Source organism: Malaya genurostris, chromosome 3 (genome assembly GCF_030247185.1).
Source record: "Malaya genurostris strain Urasoe2022 chromosome 3, Malgen_1.1, whole genome shotgun sequence".
NCBI lineage: Eukaryota > Metazoa > Arthropoda > Insecta > Diptera > Culicidae > Malaya > Malaya genurostris.
In genome coordinates, this window is record NC_080572.1 from 280,790,696 (window position 1) to 280,810,855 (window position 20,160).

General features: G+C 35.3%; 3 protein-coding genes across 4 annotated transcripts; 2 read left to right on the plus strand and 1 right to left on the minus strand.

The window, feature by feature from the left end:
* The first annotated feature begins 2,230 nt into the window (after positions 1-2,230).
* Positions 2,231-2,945, plus strand: LOC131437205 (uncharacterized HIT-like protein Synpcc7942_1390). The gene has a single exon (XM_058606388.1). The coding sequence runs from the start codon at positions 2,390-2,392 to the stop codon at positions 2,837-2,839; it is 450 nt and encodes a 149-aa protein (XP_058462371.1). The 5' UTR covers positions 2,231-2,389; the 3' UTR covers positions 2,840-2,945.
* LOC131437204 (small ribosomal subunit protein mS22) lies at positions 2,888-4,235 on the minus strand. The gene is made up of 2 exons (XM_058606386.1): positions 3,999-4,235; positions 2,888-3,942 (listed from the first exon to the last, which is right to left on the minus strand). The coding sequence occupies exons 1-2, from the start codon at positions 4,117-4,119 to the stop codon at positions 2,945-2,947; spliced, it is 1,119 nt and encodes a 372-aa protein (XP_058462369.1). The 5' UTR covers positions 4,120-4,235; the 3' UTR covers positions 2,888-2,944.
* A 12,994-nt stretch (positions 4,236-17,229) lies between these two features.
* LOC131437920 (peroxisomal membrane protein PMP34) lies at positions 17,230-19,056 on the plus strand. Of its 2 annotated transcripts, none has more exons than XM_058607590.1 (4): positions 17,230-17,361; positions 17,442-17,601; positions 17,664-17,724; positions 17,885-19,056. In XM_058607590.1, the coding sequence occupies exons 2-4, from the start codon at positions 17,530-17,532 to the stop codon at positions 18,670-18,672; spliced, it is 921 nt and encodes a 306-aa protein (XP_058463573.1). In that variant the 5' UTR covers positions 17,230-17,361; positions 17,442-17,529; the 3' UTR covers positions 18,673-19,056. The 2 variants fall into 2 exon arrangements, with proteins under 2 accessions (XP_058463573.1, XP_058463574.1); XM_058607591.1 differs by having other exon boundaries at positions 17,236-17,361; positions 17,420-17,601.
* Positions 19,057-20,160: the final 1,104 nt, after the last annotated feature.

Consider the following 20,160-nt stretch of genomic DNA (forward strand, 5'->3'; position numbering starts at 1 on the left):
GCTAATACCACCTCGTGCATCAACATAATCCGCAAAGCAGATGTAAAGTATTTGCTATTCGCAAATCACTTATTTGCACCGTAGTGCAATGTCTATCCTGACGTCTCAGACGTCTCAGGCACTGATTAGCTGAATGCGAAACGTGAAACAATCAAAACAGCCATGTGCGCTTTAGCACAAACCGGTGCCCATGAATTACCTAAACCAAAATTTTGGTCGTTGAGCGTTTGTTGAACGGCATACTACACGAAATAATCATTCAGTTGGCAGGAATGGTTTGGTGTTGTATTTACTCCTACAAAAATAGTGGGTGTTATCTTTTTTTTGTTTCCATTATAGAGGTTTTAACCTTGAGGTCATTCACCTCTTCGGGCCAGAAAAACGTTTTGACCCTATGTGCGGGGTTAGGAATCGAACCCAGGCGGACTGCGTGAAAGGCATCGTTTTACCCATCACGCTATACCCGTCCCCTTGGGTGTTATCTTGTTGTTACCCTGCATGAAGTAAAAGTATTGTAGTGTTCATTTAAAAAAAGTGGTTAAAACATTAAAAATCCTCCACTAAAACTAGTCCAACGAGGCTCCAACTCCTCATATTGAAGAAGGCTCAACAATGGACTTCTGTCTTCCAGATTTGTTGAACGAAAAATATGATACTCGGTATCCGAAACAATCGATCGAGAACAGCTATGGCAGATCATGCACGAATACGGTTCCCGGATAAACTGACGCGATTGGTCAAAGCAATGATGGATAGAGTGATGTGCTACGTCCGAGTATCTGGGACGCTTTCGAGTCCCTTCGAATCTCGAAGAGGGCTACGGCAAGGTGATGGAATCTCTTGTATCTTGTTCAATATTGCCTTTTAAGGTGTGATTCGCAGAGCGGAAATCGACACGAGTGACACGATCTTCCAAAAGTCCGTAGAACTTTTTGGTTTCGCAGACGATATTGATATTGTGACACGTAACTTTGAGAAGATGACGGAAACCTACATCGGACTGAAAGCTGAAGCTAGGCGTATCGGACTGGCCATAAATGCGTCAAAAACAAAATACATGAGAGGAAGAGGCTCTAGAGAAGAAACACTACGTCTCACATCATGAATACTGATAGACGGTGACGATATCGAGGTGGTTGACGAGTTCGTGTATTTGGGCTCATTTGTGTCCGCCGATAATGACACCAGCAGAGAAATTGTGAGACGTATTTTGGCAGAGAATTGTGCGTACTTTGGACTAAGAAAAAAACCCTTCGATCGAGAAAAGTACGCCACTGCCCGAAATTGACCATCTACAAAACGCTCATTAGACCGGTTGTTCTCTATGGCCACGAGACCTGGACTATGTTGGCAGAGGACCAACGCGCCCGTAGTGTTCTGGACAGAAAGGTAATGAGGATCATCTATGGCGAAGTGCAGATGGAAGTCGTATAAATCACGAATTGCAACAGCTGCTAGGAAAACCTCCCATCGAACGGACAGCTAAAATCGAACGTCTACGATGAGCTGGGCTTGTCATAAGGATGTCGGACGATAGCCCATTGAAAATGGTTCTGGAATCTAATCCGACTGGTACAAGAAGAAGAGGAGCAAGGTGGATCGATCAAGGTGATCTCAGAAGCATACGTGCATTGAGTGGCTGGCGACGAGCAGCCATGGGCCGAGTTATGTGGAGACGTATGCTTGATACAGCAAAGGACACCCCAGAACTACAGTTGTTAGGTAAGGCATTGGCGTATCGTAGGGGAGGGGGGGCGAAGGGGGCATTCGCCTCGGGCGCAACAATTTTAATGGGGCGTCAAAGTAATCCTTGGGACTTTTTTTTTATCGCCCAAGTCAGCGGAGATGGAGTGACTAAAAAAACTCGCAGTGATTGCATAGCATTCGAGAAAAGCAAAAATAGGTAGTTAGAAACTTCCAAATTCTTCAGTAAAACTAGTCCAACGCCCCTCATATTGAAAATGGTTCAACGAATTTTTTCAAACGAAATAGTCTGTTTCAAAATCGGCTAACGAATATTCCGATTTGGCCTCCCATTGGATGATTTATTGGACATTCATCGGACCAATAGTCCAACGAATTGGACCAATGAAGAACTTCCTTTGGACGTTCTTTTCTTAGAGGGATTTATCGGTATGCGTTATGGCGATTTCGTTCCGAGAGGGTTTGTTTACAAATTATCAAACCGGTTCGAAAAGTCGCATCGCATTGGAAGTGCCTTTGACATTATTGTACTTATCAATGTCACCATATTTGATGAAAATCCATCCAGATCTAAGCAGATTCTTAGGCAAGATGGACCGTGAGCGGTCTTAGCCGTCCTTATAGTGACACTACAAAGAAAAAAAATTAGATTCTTAAAACAGAGTTGAGAATAGTCGATGTCGAAATGAATCGTTTATTGTGTTCCGTGCGTGATTGGCAACGTCTAATACAACCCGTAAGCGTCGGACAACAGATCCGGATGTTTTCGACCCACAATCCGAAACCACCGATTACTGATGCGAATACCATCTTCGATAAAATAATTAAGAGGCAGATACCGGCTGATATTATCTATGAGGATGACAAGTGCCTTGCCTTCAATGATGTATCTCCTCAGGGACCGGTTCATTTTCTAGTGATTCCAAAACGGTGCATTTCAAAGTTGACGGATGGTACCGAAACGGACGTGGAAACATTTGGACACCTAATGCAAGTTGCTGGGCAGTTGGGGAAAGATAGAGCACCACAAGGATTTCGACTTGTTATTAACAATGGAGACCATGGATGTCAGTCCGTGTATCATTTACATCTTCATGTTATTGGAGGACGCCAACTGGGTTGGCCACCGGGATAGAGATGGATGCTATTACGACTCCTAGTTAGGTCATTGAATTATGCGAAGTTCCACGGATCTTTTTATTACTTGTATCTAGTTCTTATCTATATATTATCAAAAGCTTTATTGTCTACCGTGCATGTTCCGAATTCCTTCAGCCAGCTGCATTCGTTCGTGAAGCATTTCTCGACCTGTTGCAATTGCCAGATTGAGTTGTACTTTTTTCAAACAATGCTCGATTACGAACTGTTCGATGAGTGAAAGATATTTCTCATCTTGCTGCAATTGTTCGGTGGTTCTATCTTCCAACTCAAAAGCCGGTGATTCTGTGCCGAGGATGTGCTGCTTTATTTGCTCGAAGCTGTCCAAATTCACTTTTACATCATGAAGTGTACAATACAGTACAATAAGCTCGACGCCGTTTCTAAAGTATTCTCTCTTGATCATATCTAACAACAAATCGTCCACTGAACGGTGCCACGTCAAAAAGAAGCTCATTGGTCCGAAATGTCGGGTGGATCGCAGCGAATCAAATAATTTGTTCTCGTTCACGTGTTGGTACACAGTGGCAGTCACACGGTGATAATCTTTTTCATAAGGCTCGAACTGGATACACGCCCGATCCAGAATGAATTCATGATCACCCGCCGCCAGTATTTTGTTAAGTTCGCTGGCCTCAAACATACTTGGCATTCTAATGTGCCTTCCTTTTAATGGAAAATAGATCTGATTCAAACGCTTCCGTGTCTCGAAGGATGCTTCCTGCAGTGTACCGTCCGTTAATCGTTCCACAATCGTTCTTTTGCTGTTCTTCAATCCGTGAGTAATATCTGTGAACACTATTTTAACATCGGAAAAACCCTTTAAAGCTCCTTCTTTGGCCAACACTCGGGGATTGTCTTGCATTTCGTGGACAATCGGTGGCATCTGGAGCATCCTTCCAGCCAGACCAATCGATTTTTTTACCTCTTCACGCAACTGATCGTCCGTCATGAATTTGTATTCTACGGTGTTGTCTTTAACCGAGCGTTTGCGGAATATTTTGTCCAATTCGAGTCTAGTGATTGACCCTAGCAATTTTTGGACATCTTTTCGTAAAAACACAGGCCCAGGATTCTTGTCTGTAAATTTAGTGGTATTATTTTGTGGTTCTCTAAATAGAGATCACTCGACTTACCATATGACAGATTTGTTTCTGCGTCAGTTGAAACAGAACAAAAACATCTACTAGCGTAGAAAGGATGCTTCGTTTTAATAGTCTCCAGAAGGAGTTTCCCACTGGTTGATAATTTCAGCATGTTTTACGTTCCAATTGTTGTTTTACGGATATTTTGTCCTAAAATATTTTCATTTAGGGCAAAGTAATCACATTTTTTTCTAACATGTCATTTAGGTAGTGTTACAGGCGTTATACACTACTAAAAATGAACACTGTTCTTCAAGTGTTTCTATACACAAATTTTACATATCTACACTGAAAAAAATTTTCTGGTAGACTCGAAAACAAAAATGTTTTTCAAATTTCTATTCTGATGAATAGTAAGTTTTACAAGAATTTTCTTCGATTAAACAAAACAATGTTTGAAAATACTATGAATTCCTTTTGATTTGCATAGCAATTTTTAATTTAATCAATATTTAAATCCAGTGACTCATTAAAACAGCAAGAATATTTCTGTAAATTTTACTATAGAACACTAGCCTTATTCTATATTTTACCATAAATATGGTTGAATTGAAATAATAATAATTACGATTTTTAAATAAAAATTCTTTTTAATTTGCCACAAGTGTAGTATTTTGAAATCCCGTGTTGCAGTAGAAATAACTGTCGTTTTGATTATCAGTAAGAATATATTAGACTTCAATTACGAGTTTGAGGCTTTTTCCGAACATGAAAATTTCATGCGCTTTTATTTTTATCGTGAATGTATGGATAAAATCAAGTATTATAACTAAGCACCTTGAAATAAATGCGGTTCTAGCAAACATCTTCATCGTCATTTTTGTATAAAACTATTTCGTGGCATTAAAACTTGTGCATACATTCTGAAAATGAATAATGAACGTCCATCATATTTCCTCCTTTTTCAAAAGAGACATTTTCGACTTTCCAGAACTATAAAAATAGATTTTCGAAATCGAAAAAAAAAAGTTTCGATGTCCAAAGTCCTGAAATTTCATGAAACGTCGAGATTTAGTGTCGTCATTTTTGTATAAATCAGATTCGTTGCATCAAAAATTATGCAGAAGATGTGAAAATTAATCAAAATTGTATTTCGAACTTCGTTTTATGTCAATGAATGCTACGATAAAGAACAATTTCACCCTAAATTGCAAATTTCTCTAATACTAACCCGATTCACGAAAAATCAAAAACATACGATTGTAGATAAATGATTTTACTATGCATTTGGCAAAATAATCAGTTAGAAAGCATTTCTTTCGCGAGATTTTGTGCCAGTTTTGTTAAACATTTTTATTTCTTGTGTGTTGACATTATGTGCGTGCGAAAGAATAAGCAAAAACTCATCGATATTCTTTCCTATTTGAAAATTCTCGAATAAGGGGTAAATGTATAGCATAGGGAACTAACATAGATGTAAGAAAAGTGTGAACTAATCTTAAAATTCATATATAAATTAGTTGTATTTAAAAACTCACGCTGGACGGTTAGTCCGATTGTTTTGTTTAAAAAAAATCCTTTTTTATTCACCTAGTGGTGTAATGATGCCTTTCTCATATTACTTATGTTTTCAAAAATATCACTAGAAGATTTTGTCAAGATTTTTTTTTTCAAACTTCATTTGTAAACCGTCATGTCAAGTTAATATAGATTTAAATGTGCAAACCTGCACGCTTTACAGAATTGAACAAAGTACGCTCTGTGTTAGGCGGGGGACTGAGAGCTATAATTTGAATCATGATTTGTGAAAATCGGTTTAACCGTTGCTGAGAAATTGAAGTCAGTTCCGTTTTTGAAGCTTTTCTTCACTAGGGTAACAGAGGTATTTTGGCTTCATATATTTTGGCCCACCTAACAAACTATATGGATTCAATTGATCTTAGGTAACCCATGTTGCATCAGTTTGAAGCTAATCACATTAAATTACCTATTGCGAAAGGATTTTTCAAAGATAATAAAACATTTGGTGAATATTTTTATAAAGTGGGCCAAAATAAAATCGATCCTAAAGCGGGCCAAAATACCTATGTTACCCTATTACCGGTGCGTTCGGAAGCGAAAACCGGGCACTAGTAGTCCCAAGGTAGATTTATATATCCACCAACTAACAAGATCTTGCCAACTAGATGAATTTATCAGTAAATTTTATAAAAATGTTCACCTCGTTTCGCCATCGCTTGTGAAAATACTCATGAAATTGAAATATTTTACTAATCGCACTGTAATACCGGTGCCGGAAGACTGATCTGGATCAACATTTCGGGGACTTTTAAAAGAATTTTAAGAACTTTCTTTCGCATCTTAGTTTGTAAACATCGGTTGAGAAATTTCCGAAATAATTGAGTTCGCATTTTCTCATAGATTTTCACATATTTCCTTGTAATTCCGGAACCGGAAGTTGGATAGAGATAAAATTCAATAGCGATCTATGGGACCATAAGACCTTCCGTTTGTGAAAATCGGTCACATCATCTCAGAGAAGTGAGTGACAATTTTTTTCATTTTGTTTTTCTAGCTCCCGAATCTAACCCCATTGACACGCTCTTTCACCCATCATTAGATTCCCAAAAGCGACAAAACAGAAAATTTTCACCGATTTGAACACCTTCACGCATTCGAAACATCAAAACTTATTGATTTTCAAACCCCATTGACACGCTCTTTCACCCATCATTAGATTCCCAAAAGCGACAAAACAGAATATTTTCTCCGATTTGAACACCTCCTCGCATTCGAAACATCAAAACTTATTGATTTTCAAACCCCATTGACACGCTCTTTCACCCATCATTAGATTCCCAAAAGCGACAAAACAGAAAATTTTCACCGATTTGAACACCTCCACGCATTCGAAACATCAAAATTTATTGATTTTGAAGCCCCATTGACACGCCCTATTACGTACCGCTAATCTTTTGTTGGATGCATAATTTTCTATTGTCATCAATTTTCGCACCCCTCACCAGATGAAACACAACATCAAAGATTTAAAAAGTAAATCAATTTGCATTCATGTCTGATCACGATCACGTTTGATTTTTGTCACAATGCTCAAAACAGATCAAATCATCCAATGATTGATCTTACAAAAATCTAGATCAGCTGTGTTTCAAAATCAGCAGTGATTTTGTGTAACGGAAGATCATTGCCGATCGTCCTAGATGTGATTTGGAGATGACTGATCAACTGATCGTAAAAAGATCAGATCAGTAGTGATCTTTAAAGGAAAGATCACAAGTGATTCATGATCAGTAGTGATCGTGATTTGATGATTTTTTGATCGTGATTTTGCCAGCCCTGGTAACCATTTATTTGACTCAACGTTGTTCATCTAGACTAATTTTTATTGTGTTGATAGTTATCACCCGAAATTAAGTGGCGGCAGACCAGAAGCAAGTAAATAATGTAACAAAACGGGTTCGATTTTGTCTTGCGTTGGAGGATGAGAAGTAGGCACAATTATGTAAATAGTTTTGGCAATATGTATTAAATCTGTATCCTGCATGAAATTCGCATGGACGTATACAAATCAATACATTACAGGTAATTCTGTATGAATGGCAACTCAGTTGGTAAATGAAAAAAATAAACACAGTCTAGATGACAGACAGGATGTTTTTGATAGGGTAACGTGGCGCCATCATGACACATGTGAGTACTGTCCCAAAAGAAGGAATATTCGAAATGACCGTTAAAATGATTGAAGAATCTAATTTGAGTGTCCTGTCTGTTAGTCTGTGATATGACCCTCCATTTATGTGCATCTTATAAGATGAAAAATCACAAGATTTTTTTCAAACTGTGATAGGTCATGCTAGGTTATTTTATGTGTAATAGTTTGAATTTTTTTTTTTATCGAATATTTAATAATTTTTCTCTTGGCGTTTTAGGTAAAACCACACTTCTGTTCGAATTCATGTAAATGAACTACAGTCTGTAGAATTAAGTATCATATTTTTACAACATTCTTATGTATGTCATTAACTTTTAGGTACGGTCAGAATCAGATAAATGTTGGGCTCGGAGATAAAATTGATGTAAAAATAGTTCTATGAGACGAAAAGCAACTAACAATTGGTTCTGGGTGAGTCATTTTGCTGTATCGATTAATCCTAGTTTTAAAGAGCAAAACTAACACACTAACATAGAATATAAGTAGCTTTGCAAAATGTACCGGTTAGGAAATTATCATGTAAACTAACATAGATTTAGGCGTTGCGCTAACACTATATTTTTCGCTAACCTAAATATTTATGCTACAAAATCCAGTCTCCTGACCAAACAATTCGCTCGAACAACGTCTATTTAAAACTTTTACTTTTTTGTTGCCAAATGCTAGTAAGTTTGCAAGAACCAGTTGGCTGAAGTGCGCACTAAATTGATGTATGACATGGTCATTTGTCATTGAGTACTATGGCCAAAATCGGTCTCCTGGCCTCTATTGCTTACACTTTTAGAGATCTCTGTAGCAATTTTGAGCAAAACGGACACAGCCGTTAAAAAGTTATTAAAAAAATATAAACTGATTACGTACTAGTAAAGTGAAAGTACGTTTTGAAAAAATTTATATGAAGTCATTGCAATGAGCATTTTGAACAATACGATCATTCGATTGCTTACACTTTTAGAGATCTCTGTAGCAATTTTGAGCAAAACGGACAGAGCCGTTAAAAAGTTATTAAAAAAAATATAAACTGATTACGTACTAGTAAAGTGAAAGTACGTTTTGAAAAAATTTATATGAAGTCATTGCAATGAGCATTTTGAACAATACGATCATTCGATTGCTTACACTTTTAGAGATCTCTGTAGCAATTTTGAGCAAAACGGACAGAGCCGTTAAAAAGTTATTAAAAAAAATATAAACTGATTACGTACTAGTAAAGTGAAAGTACGTTTTGAAAAAATTTATATGAAGTCATTGCAATGAGCATTTTGAACAATACGATCATTCGATTGCTTACACTTTTAGAGATCTCTGTAGCAAATTTAAGCAAAACGGACAGAGCCGTTAAAAAGTTATTAAAAAAAAATATAAACTGATTACGTACTAGTAAAGTGAAAGGACGTTTTGAAAAAATTTATATGAAGTCATTGCAATGAGCATTTTGAACAATACGATCATTCGATTGCTTACACTTTTAGAGATCTCTGTAGCAATTTTGAGCAAAACGGACAGAGCCGTTAAAAAGTTATTAAAAAAAATATAAACTGATTACGTACTAGTAAAGTGAAAGTACGTTTTGAAAAAATTTATATGAAGTCATTGCAATGAGCATTTTGAACAATACGATCATTCGATTGCTTACACTTTTAGAGATCTCTGTAGCAAATTTGAGCAAAACGGACAGAGCCGTTAAAAAGTTATTAAAAAAAAATATAAACTGATTACGTACTAGTAAAGTGAAAGGACGTTTTGAAAAAATTTATATGAAGTCATTGCAATGAGCATTTTGAACAATACGATCATTCGATTGCTTACACTTTTAGAGATCTCTGTAGCAATTTTGAGCAAAACGGACAGAGCCGTTAAAAAGTTATTAAAAAAATATAAACTGATTACGTACTAGTAAAGTGAAAGTACGTTTTGAAATAATTTATATGAAGTCATTGCAATGAGCATTTTGAACAATACGATCATTCGATTGCTTACACTTTTAGAGATCTCTGTAGCAAATTTGAGCAAAACGGACAGAGCCGTTAAAAAGTTATTAAAAAAAATATAAACTGATTACGTACTAGTAAAGTGAAAGGACGTTTTGAAAAAATTTATATGAAGTCATTGCAATGAGCATTTTGAGCAATACGATCATTCGACACTTTTAGAGATCTCTGTAGCAATTTTGAGCAAAACGGACAGAGCCGTTAAAAAGTTATTAAAAAAAATATAAACTGATTACGTACTAGTAAAGTGAAAGGACGTTTTGAAAAAATTTATATGAAGTCATTGCAATGAGCATTTTGAGCAATACGATCATTCGATTGCTTACACTTTTAGAGATCTCTGTAGCAAATTTGAGCAAAACGGACAGAGCCGTTAAAAAGTTATTAAAAAAAAATATAAACTGATTACGTACTAGTAAAGTGAAAGGACGTTTTGAAAAAATTTATATGAAGTCATTGCAATGAGCATTTTGAACAATACGATCATTCGATTGCTTACACTTTTAGAGATCTCTGTAGCAATTTTGAGCAAAACGGACAGAGCCGTTAAAAAGTTATTAAAAAAAATATAAACTGATTACGTACTAGTAAAGTGAAAGTACGTTTTGAAAAAATTTATATGAAGTCATTGCAATGAGCATTTTGAACAATACGATCATTCGATTGCTTACACTTTTAGAGATCTCTGTAGCAATTTTGAGCAAAACGGACAGAGCCGTTAAAAAGTTATTAAAAAAAATATAAACTGATTACGTACTAGTAAAGTGAAAGTACGTTTTGAAAAAATTTATATGAAGTCATTGCAATGAGCATTTTGAACAATACGATCATTCGATTGCTTACACTTTTAGAGATCTCTGTAGCAAATTTAAGCAAAACGGACAGAGCCGTTAAAAAGTTATTAAAAAAAAATATAAACTGATTACGTACTAGTAAAGTGAAAGGACGTTTTGAAAAAATTTATATGAAGTCATTGCAATGAGCATTTTGAACAATACGATCATTCGATTGCTTACACTTTTAGAGATCTCTGTAGCAATTTTGAGCAAAACGGACAGAGCCGTTAAAAAGTTATTAAAAAAAATATAAACTGATTACGTACTAGTAAAGTGAAAGGACGTTTTGAAAAAATTTATATGAAGTCATTGCAATGAGCATTTTGAGCAATACGATCATTCGACACTTTTAGAGATCTCTGTAGCAATTTTGAGCAAAACGGACAGAGCCGTTAAAAAGTTATTAAAAAAAATATAAACTGATTACGTACTAGTAAAGTGAAAGTACGTTTTGAAAAAATTTATATGAAATCATTGCAATGAGCATTTTGGGCAATACGATCATTCGATTGCTTACACTTTTAGAGATCTCTGTAGCAATTTTGAGCAAAACGGACAGAGCCGTTAAAAAGTTATTAAAAAAAATATAAACTGATTACGTACTAGTAAAGTGAAAGTACGTTTTGAAAAAATTTATATGAAGTCATTGCAATGAGCATTTTGAACAATACGATCATTCGATTGCTTACACTTTTAGAGATCTCTGTAGCAATTTTGAGCAAAACGGACAGAGCCGTTAAAAAGTTATTAAAAAAAATATAAACTGATTACGTACTAGTAAAGTGAAAGTACGTTTTGAAAAAAATTATATGAAGTCATTGCAATGAGCATTTTGAACAATACGATCATTCGATTGCTTACACTTTTAGAGATCTCTGTAGCAAATTTGAGCAAAACGGACAGAGCCGTTAAAAAGTTATTAAAAAAAATATAAACTGATTACGTACTAGTAAAGTGAAAGGACGTTTTGAAAAAATTTATATGAAATCATTGCAATGAGCATTTTGGGCAATACGATCATTCGATTGCTTACACTTTTAGAGATCTCTGTAGCAATTTTGAGCAAAACGGACAGAGCCGTTAAAAAGTTATTAAAAAAAATATAAACTGATTACGTACTAGTAAAGTGAAAGGACGTTTTGAAAAAATTTATATGAAGTCATTGCAATGAGCATTTTGAACAATACGATCATTCGATTGCTTACACTTTTAGAGATCTCTGTAGCAAATTTGAGCAAAACGGACAGAGCCGTTAAAAAGTTATTAAAAAAAATATAAACTGATTACGTACTAGTAAAGTGAAAGGACGTTTTGAAAAAAATTATATGAAGTCATTGCAATGAGCATTTTGAGCAATACGATCATTCGACACTTTTAGAGATCTCTGTAGCAATTTTGAGCAAAACGGACAGAGCCGTTAAAAAGTTATTAAAAAAATATAAACTGATTACGTACTAGTAAAGTGAAAGTACGTTTTGAAAAAATTTATATGAAGTCATTGCAATGAGCATTTTGAACAATACGATCATTCGATTGCTTACACTTTTAGAGATCTCTGTAGCAAATTTGAGCAAAACGGACAGAGCCGTTAAAAAGTTATTAAAAAAAATATAAACTGATTACGTACTAGTAAAGTGAAAGGACGTTTTGAAAAAATTTATATGAAGTCATTGCAATGAGCATTTTGAGCAATACGATCATTCGACACTTTTAGAGATCTCTGTAGCAATTTTGAGCAAAACGGACAGAGCCGTTAAAAAGTTATTAAAAAAAATATAAACTGATTACGTACTAGTAAAGTGAAAGTACGTTTTGAACAAATTTATATGAAGTCATTGCAATGAGCATTTTGGACAATACGATCATTCGATTGCTTACACTTTTAGAGATCTCTGTAGCAAATTTGAGCAAAACGGACAGAGCCGTTAAAAAGTTATTAAAAAAAATATAAACTGATTACGTACTAGTAAAGTGAAAGGACGTTTTGAAAAAATTTATATGAAGTCATTGCAATGAGCATTTTGAGCAATACGATCATTCGACACTTTTAGAGATCTCTGTAGCAATTTTGAGCAAAACGGACAGAGCCGTTAAAAAGTTATTAAAAAAAATATAAACTGATTACGTACTAGTAAAGTGAAAGTACGTTTTGAAAAAATTTATATGAAGTCATTGCAATGAGCATTTTGAACAATACGATCATTCGATTGCTTACACTTTTAGAGATCTCTGTAGCAAATTTGAGCAAAACGGACAGAGCCGTTAAAAAGTTATTAAAAAAAAATATAAACTGATTACGTACTAGTAAAGTGAAAGGACGTTTTGAAAAAATTTATATGAAGTCATTGCAATGAGCATTTTGAGCAATACGATCATTCGACACTTTTAGAGATCTCTGTAGCAATTTTGAGCAAAACGGACAGAGCCGTTAAAAAGTTATTAAAAAAAATATAAACTGATTACGTACTAGTAAAGTGAAAGTACGTTTTGAAAAAATTTATATGAAGTCATTGCAATGAGCATTTTGAACAATACGATCATTCGATTGCTTACACTTTTAGAGATCTCTGTAGCAATTTTGAGCAAAACGGACAGAGCCGTTAAAAAGTTATTAAAAAAAATATAAACTGATTACGTACTAGTAAAGTGAAAGTACGTTTTGAAAAAATTTATATGAAGTCATTGCAATGAGCATTTTGAACAATACGATCATTCGATTGCTTACACTTTTAGAGATCTCTGTAGCAATTTTGAGCAAAACGGACAGAGCCGTTAAAAAGTTATTAAAAAAAATATAAACTGATTACGTACTAGTAAAGTGAAAGTACGTTTTGAAAAAATTTATATGAAGTCATTGCAATGAGCATTTTGAACAATACGATCATTCGATTGCTTACACTTTTAGAGATCTCTGTAGCAATTTTGAGCAAAACGGACAGAGCCGTTAAAAAGTTATTAAAAAAAATATAAACTGATTACGTACTAGTAAAGTGAAAGGACGTTTTGAAAAAATTTATATGAAGCCATTGCAATGAGCATTTTGAGCAATACGATCATTCGACACTTTTAGAGATCTCTGTAGCAATTTTGAGCAAAACGGACAGAGCCGTTAAAAAGTTATTAAAAAAAATATAAACTGATTACGTACTAGTAAAGTGAAAGTACGTTTTGAACAAATTTATATGAAGTCATTGCAATGAGCATTTTGGACAATACGATCATTCGATTGCTTACACTTTTAGAGATCTCTGTAGCAAATTTGAGCAAAACGGACAGAGCCGTTAAAAAGTTATTAAAAAAAATATAAACTGATTACGTACTAGTAAAGTGAAAGGACGTTTTGAAAAAATTTATATGAAGTCATTGCAATGAGCATTTTGAGCAATACGATCATTCGACACTTTTAGAGATCTCTGTAGCAATTTTGAGCAAAACGGACAGAGCCGTTAAAAAGTTATTAAAAAAAATATAAACTGATTACGTACTAGTAAAGTGAAAGTACGTTTTGAAAAAATTTATATGAAGTCATTGCAATGAGCATTTTGAACAATACGATCATTCGATTGCTTACACTTTTAGAGATCTCTGTAGCAAATTTGAGCAAAACGGACAGAGCCGTTAAAAAGTTATTAAAAAAAAATATAAACTGATTACGTACTAGTAAAGTGAAAGGACGTTTTGAAAAAATTTATATGAAGTCATTGCAATGAGCATTTTGAGCAATACGATCATTCGACACTTTTAGAGATCTCTGTAGCAATTTTGAGCAAAACGGACAGAGCCGTTAAAAAGTTATTAAAAAAAATATAAACTGATTACGTACTAGTAAAGTGAAAGTACGTTTTGAACAAATTTATATGAAGTCATTGCAATGAGCATTTTGAACAATACGATCATTCGATTGCTTACACTTTTAGAGATCTCTGTAGCAAATTTGAGCAAAACGGACAGAGCCGTTAAAAAGTTATTAAAAAAAATATAAACTGATTACGTACTAGTAAAGTGAAAGGACGTTTTGAAAAAATTTATATGAAGTCATTGCAATGAGCATTTTGAGCAATACGATCATTCGACACTTTTAGAGATCTCTGTAGCAATTTTGAGCAAAACGGACAGAGCCGTTAAAAAGTTATTAAAAAAAATATAAACTGATTACGTACTAGTAAAGTGAAAGTACGTTTTGAACAAATTTATATGAAGTCATTGCAATGAGCATTTTGGACAATACGATCATTCGATTGCTTACACTTTTAGAGATCTCTGTAGCAATTTTGAGCAAAACGGATAGAGCCGTTAAAAAGTTATTAAAAAAAATATAAACTGATTACGTACTAGTAAAGTGAAAGTACGTTTTGAAAAAATTTATATGAAGTCATTGCAATGAGCATTTTGGGCAATACGATCATTCGATTGTTTATACTATAACTAACTGAATTACCCGGCGTTGCTCGGAAATGTTTCGTGAAGGGAAGGCCGAAAAAAATTCTCGAAGTTGTCCTGCTTAGTGAAATACTCTGATTGTTGTGAAACATAACTTAGACGGAAAGCCGATCGAACAATACTCCGTTCATGTTCAGATTGCAAATGATCCTAAAATTTTAGGCGATTCGTTTAGCTGTTTCGTAGTTATGCTGAGACTTAAATACACTTGCGTTCATAGGCATATAAAGATTATCTTCTCTTAGTTCTTTGAATTCCCCGGCAAAATGGAACCAGATTTTTTGGAACTATTTAAAGAAAAAGACGACCTTGTAATTCTTGCCACTTTTTTGTTTTATAAAAAATGGGAGCATAAAATTTATTTTCAAAAACTCCTTCTAGTCTAAATGTCGATTCTCTTCAAATTTCGTCATTTACCCTCTCCCCCATGTTAAGTTCACTTCCTACACACCTTCCCCCCTGAAAATGTCCTAATGATCATTTCTGAAGAGCAGAGATGTCTATCTCCTCTGTGTGACGAAGAGCAAGCAAAATTTCTCCCCTCGCACTGACAACTTCAACGAGAGCTCTTCTCTTTCACATTTATGCACCACTGTTGTTTAAAGTGTGCACACATCATGAGTGCGTTTGTTCATTTCCTTTTACCTCTTCCACTGAATCGCACCAAAGTGCTAGAGCATTAGCTAATAAATTCTCTGAGGAGGATGCAGATACTTTCACAGAGGTGTACACGCCGGTGAGCACTCTGCTGTATGGTTTTCGTAGATGAAGCGTGGATACGCAAAATCAGCAAAATAAAACAATTTATCGTAAAATTTTCGGTTTTCCTTGCAAATTTTTCATAGCAAGGCCAGATCTACTCTCTATTAATTGAAGTTCACAGAAGTGTTCGCTCAACATCACGCGCCAGTGGTCACTTGGGTGTATTTAGACGAGAGCGCGTGTGAGCGATTCATGCGAAGAGAATGTGTTTCACTCGCGCCAGCTGCTTTAACCACAAGCACACACTCAAATGCTGTCTATTCGACACTGAGAAGAAGTGCGCCTTCATCTTCGTGCGGTGCTTCGTTTTTTTCATCCTAGGTGTGGCAAAAATCTGACTCTAGCGTGTATAACTCTGGTGAAATGCCATCTCTGCTAAAGAGTTTTTTTCTTCTTTTATATCTCCTTCTAGAGGGACATACTACATCCACCCCAAACGAATACCCTAAGTTGCGCAAAAAGTATCTATGGTCTTCAAAAAGTATCGATTCTCGTCAAATTAAATAATTTTTTTCATGACCCCTGTTAAGGATAGTTGCTACGCTCTCTCCCCCAACTATCTCTGAAGAGCAAAAAGCACCTATACCAAGTGTGATAGTAATCCGTTCAGTAGTATCGGAGCTATGCCGTTACATCCCCCTTTTTTAATGCACTTGCTACATTCACTCCCCATATCTATCATATCTAAGGTATGGAAAATGTTTGCATGATCTTCAAAAATTATCGATTCTTGTCAAATTTTATGAATTTTTTTCTTGCCCCCTCCTGTTAATGATACTTGCTACGCTTTCTCTCCTATGAAAATACCTTTATGACTATTTCTGAAGAGCAAGAAATAACTGTACCAAATTTTATAGCAATTCGTGCAATAGTTCCGGAGTTATGCCGTTACAAACATTGCACTCCTTTTTGAGAGGCACTTACTACACCTTCTCCTAACAGAATATCCTTATAATCTTATCTAAGTTGTGCCAAAAGTGTCTTCAAAAAGTAACGATTCTCGTCAAATTAGATAATATTTTTAATGACCACCTTTGTTAAGGACAATTGCTACGCTCCCTCCGCCAACCCCCTCCCCCCTCCCACCATGGAAATATTCTTAACCATATATGAAGAGCAAGAACTACATGTACCAGTTTTAATAGCAATCCGTTGAGTTTTTTTGAAGTTATGCCATTACAAACATTACACTCCCCTTTTCAAAGGCACTTTCTGCATTCATTCCCCATTAAATTATATCTACGGTATGCAAAATGTTTCTAAGATCTTCAAAAAATATCATCAAGTTATATGAATTTTTTCAAAATATCATCAAGTTATATGAATTTTTTCATGACCCCTCCTTGGTTATGACACTTGCTACGCTACGCTTTCACATTCAAGCGCCAAAATATTTTGGTGCCTAACTTGACGATTTCAAACTTTGATACATAGATAGCGCAACAATCGCTCAATTCCAGGCTCCAAAATTTTTTTTGGTGCCTGGGTGTTTAGTGCCTGAGTTGACGTCGGTGTTGCTATGACATTCCTTTAGTTATCCAGGCTTCTTTCATTGACGATGTGCGGTATTTGAGTGAATTTTGTGCACGCACTTTGAACGTCTTGCTAATCTCAGCCTATTCGTTTTATAGGATTTTGTCTGATAAACACAGGTTGCAAATGATAGCAACGATATTGTATGTTTCTAGCTATCATTTTTAATGGAGTCAGTTTTTTTTATTTCTATTCGCAGTGACCTTTGATACTGAGCCGTAAGCAACAAGTACAAAATCTAGTAGAGCTCTGCGTAGTTCGGTTAGGATTGTTCCATTTCAAGCGCAATGAGTCATTCGAAACCGCTAAACGAGGTTTTCAGCTATCTGTCATGGGTTCACGCGGTCTCCGGGGCTACGGTATGTATTCTGGACCATTACCATATGTGGCTGAAAAACATTGAACAAGTGTGTTTTTTCAGGGTAGCGTAGTGGCCATGTCAGTGTTCTACCCATTGGATACCGTTCGTTCCCGGTTGCAACGTGAGTATTATTTGAGCTGTTCTGTAATCTCATAATCCAAGAGTCATAAAAACAGCTGATAGAGTAAACAAAACTTGTAGTATGTAGCGCTTAAACCACATCGCAGCTAGAGTCTGTGGAAAATGAAATATATCGTTCAATGATGTATTGTCTGTTTCAGTGGAAGAACCGGAACGCCGTAAAGCCAAAAGTACATGGGCCGTCCTAAAACAGCTGGTATCAGAGGAAGGTTTTAACACGCTGTACCGCGGAATGGTGCCAGTGCTGCAGAGTTTGTGCATCTCAAATTTTGTCTATTTCTATACATTTCACACTTTGAAGGCCATTCGTGGTGCGGCAACCGGTGGTAACCAGTCAGCCTTAACCGATCTGGTCCTTGGATCGTTGGCCGGTGTGGTGAATGTGTTTACGACAACCCCCTGCTGGGTAGTCAACACAAGATTGAAGATGAAAGGGCTAGGATTGCGCATCAAGGACCCTAGCAGCCACTATGACAACCTCTTGGACGGTTTAATATATGTCGGACGAACGGAAGGTACCAAAGGGCTATGGGCAGGAGCGGTTCCATCACTGCTGCTGGTGATCAATCCGGCCATTCAATTCATGGTGTATGAAGCATTGAAACGACGATTTGTACCGGATACTAGCGCTAGCTTTTTCGCCATCGGAGCGATTGCCAAAGCAATAGCAACTGTACTGACTTATCCACTTCAGCTGATTCAGACCAAGTTGCGTCACGGAAATTCAGATAAAAACTTGGAACTGCCTCCAGACACCGATATGATCCAGATGTTGTTGATCATACTGAAAAAGCAGGGCGCAGCAGGACTGTTCCGTGGTCTTGAGGCAAAACTACTGCAGACTGTACTTACAGCGGCACTAATGTTCATGACATATGAAAAAATTTCGCATTTTGTGATGAAAATTCTGATTAGAGCAAAGAAGTGACAGTAAGTAGAATGTTAGTATTTAATAGATTTTAGACGGATTAAGGGTTCGCGTACTCAAATTCCATGGCATTTTCGACTCAAATTTCAAACTTTATGCATCTAGTCTTTTACATTCCCATTGGATATTCTCATTATTTATCAGTTCCTGATAACCAAAACTGTGAACATTGTTTGTGTGTATTCATGAAAGTGAATAAGTGATGGCAGTTTTCGACATTGTATTCCAAAGGCTATTGATTAGTTTAAAATATTTATGGTACGGTTCTTAGATTTTCATGTGTAGGTACTTGTTTGCTATCTATCTAGTAGGTGATATGTAAGATATTCAGGCATAAACTGGATTGTTTACTATGGGCTAGCGAAATAAAATCAATGGAAACAATTACATGAGATTTTTTTCTTTATTAGTAACATTCTTTAATTTCTTCTGGTCTAAGTGGCATTATTTACGACGTTAATCGACAACGTTCGATGATGTGTGAGTTACAACTCTGTTGGTAAATGAGAAAAAAATAAACACAGTCTAGATGACAGATTGATTGTTTTTGATAAGGTAATGTGGCGCCATCATGACATATGCGAGTACTGTCCCAACTAAAGGAATATTCGAAATGACCGTTAAAATGATTAAAGCATCCAATTTGAGGGTCCTGTCTGTTAGTCTGTGGTAGATCGTCCTAAAAAGTTGGTCGTCTTTGACAGATATACAATTGTTGATGCTTTCAATGAACAATGAAATAAAACTTGTCGCTAAGGAATTTTACCAGTTGAAACTGCAATTGACCTCAATCTACCAGCCGATTATTTTTTTTTCTTGTGGCTCGAATGCTAGTTAATTCAATACAACAGACAGCGAAGAGGTTAAAACAACTGTCCAATATTCTGGCAGAGACACCAGCGAAAAATTCTGGGCGTTTGCGTACTAAAAATGTTCCTATGCGAGCTCAATATTTAAAAATATGACGAGAAAAACCAAACAAAAACCCTACAGTAATAGAAAAAGTAATTAACCCATTATAACCCAGGGGTTCCCAAATTTGAACCAAATGAGCAGATATCATCAATACCATTTTATTTTGTGTTGAAGATGTTTGGAAATGTCAAATCACTATTAAAAATCTTTTTCAAACGAAATTATCTTATGTATGATATATCATACGCTGGGACAATACAGTAGCAACAAAATTATAAGAGATATGTCTATATTTTAAGATATATATATATATATATATATATATATATATATATATATATATATATATATATATATATATATATATATATATATATATATATATATATATATATATATATATATATATATATATATATATATATATATATATATATATATATATATATATATATATATATATATATATATATATATATATATATATATATACGATTCAATGTCTTTTAAATAGTGCCGGTAGAAGTACTATCGGAGATGGAGGCACAATATAAATGGAAAGATTCAGTCCAT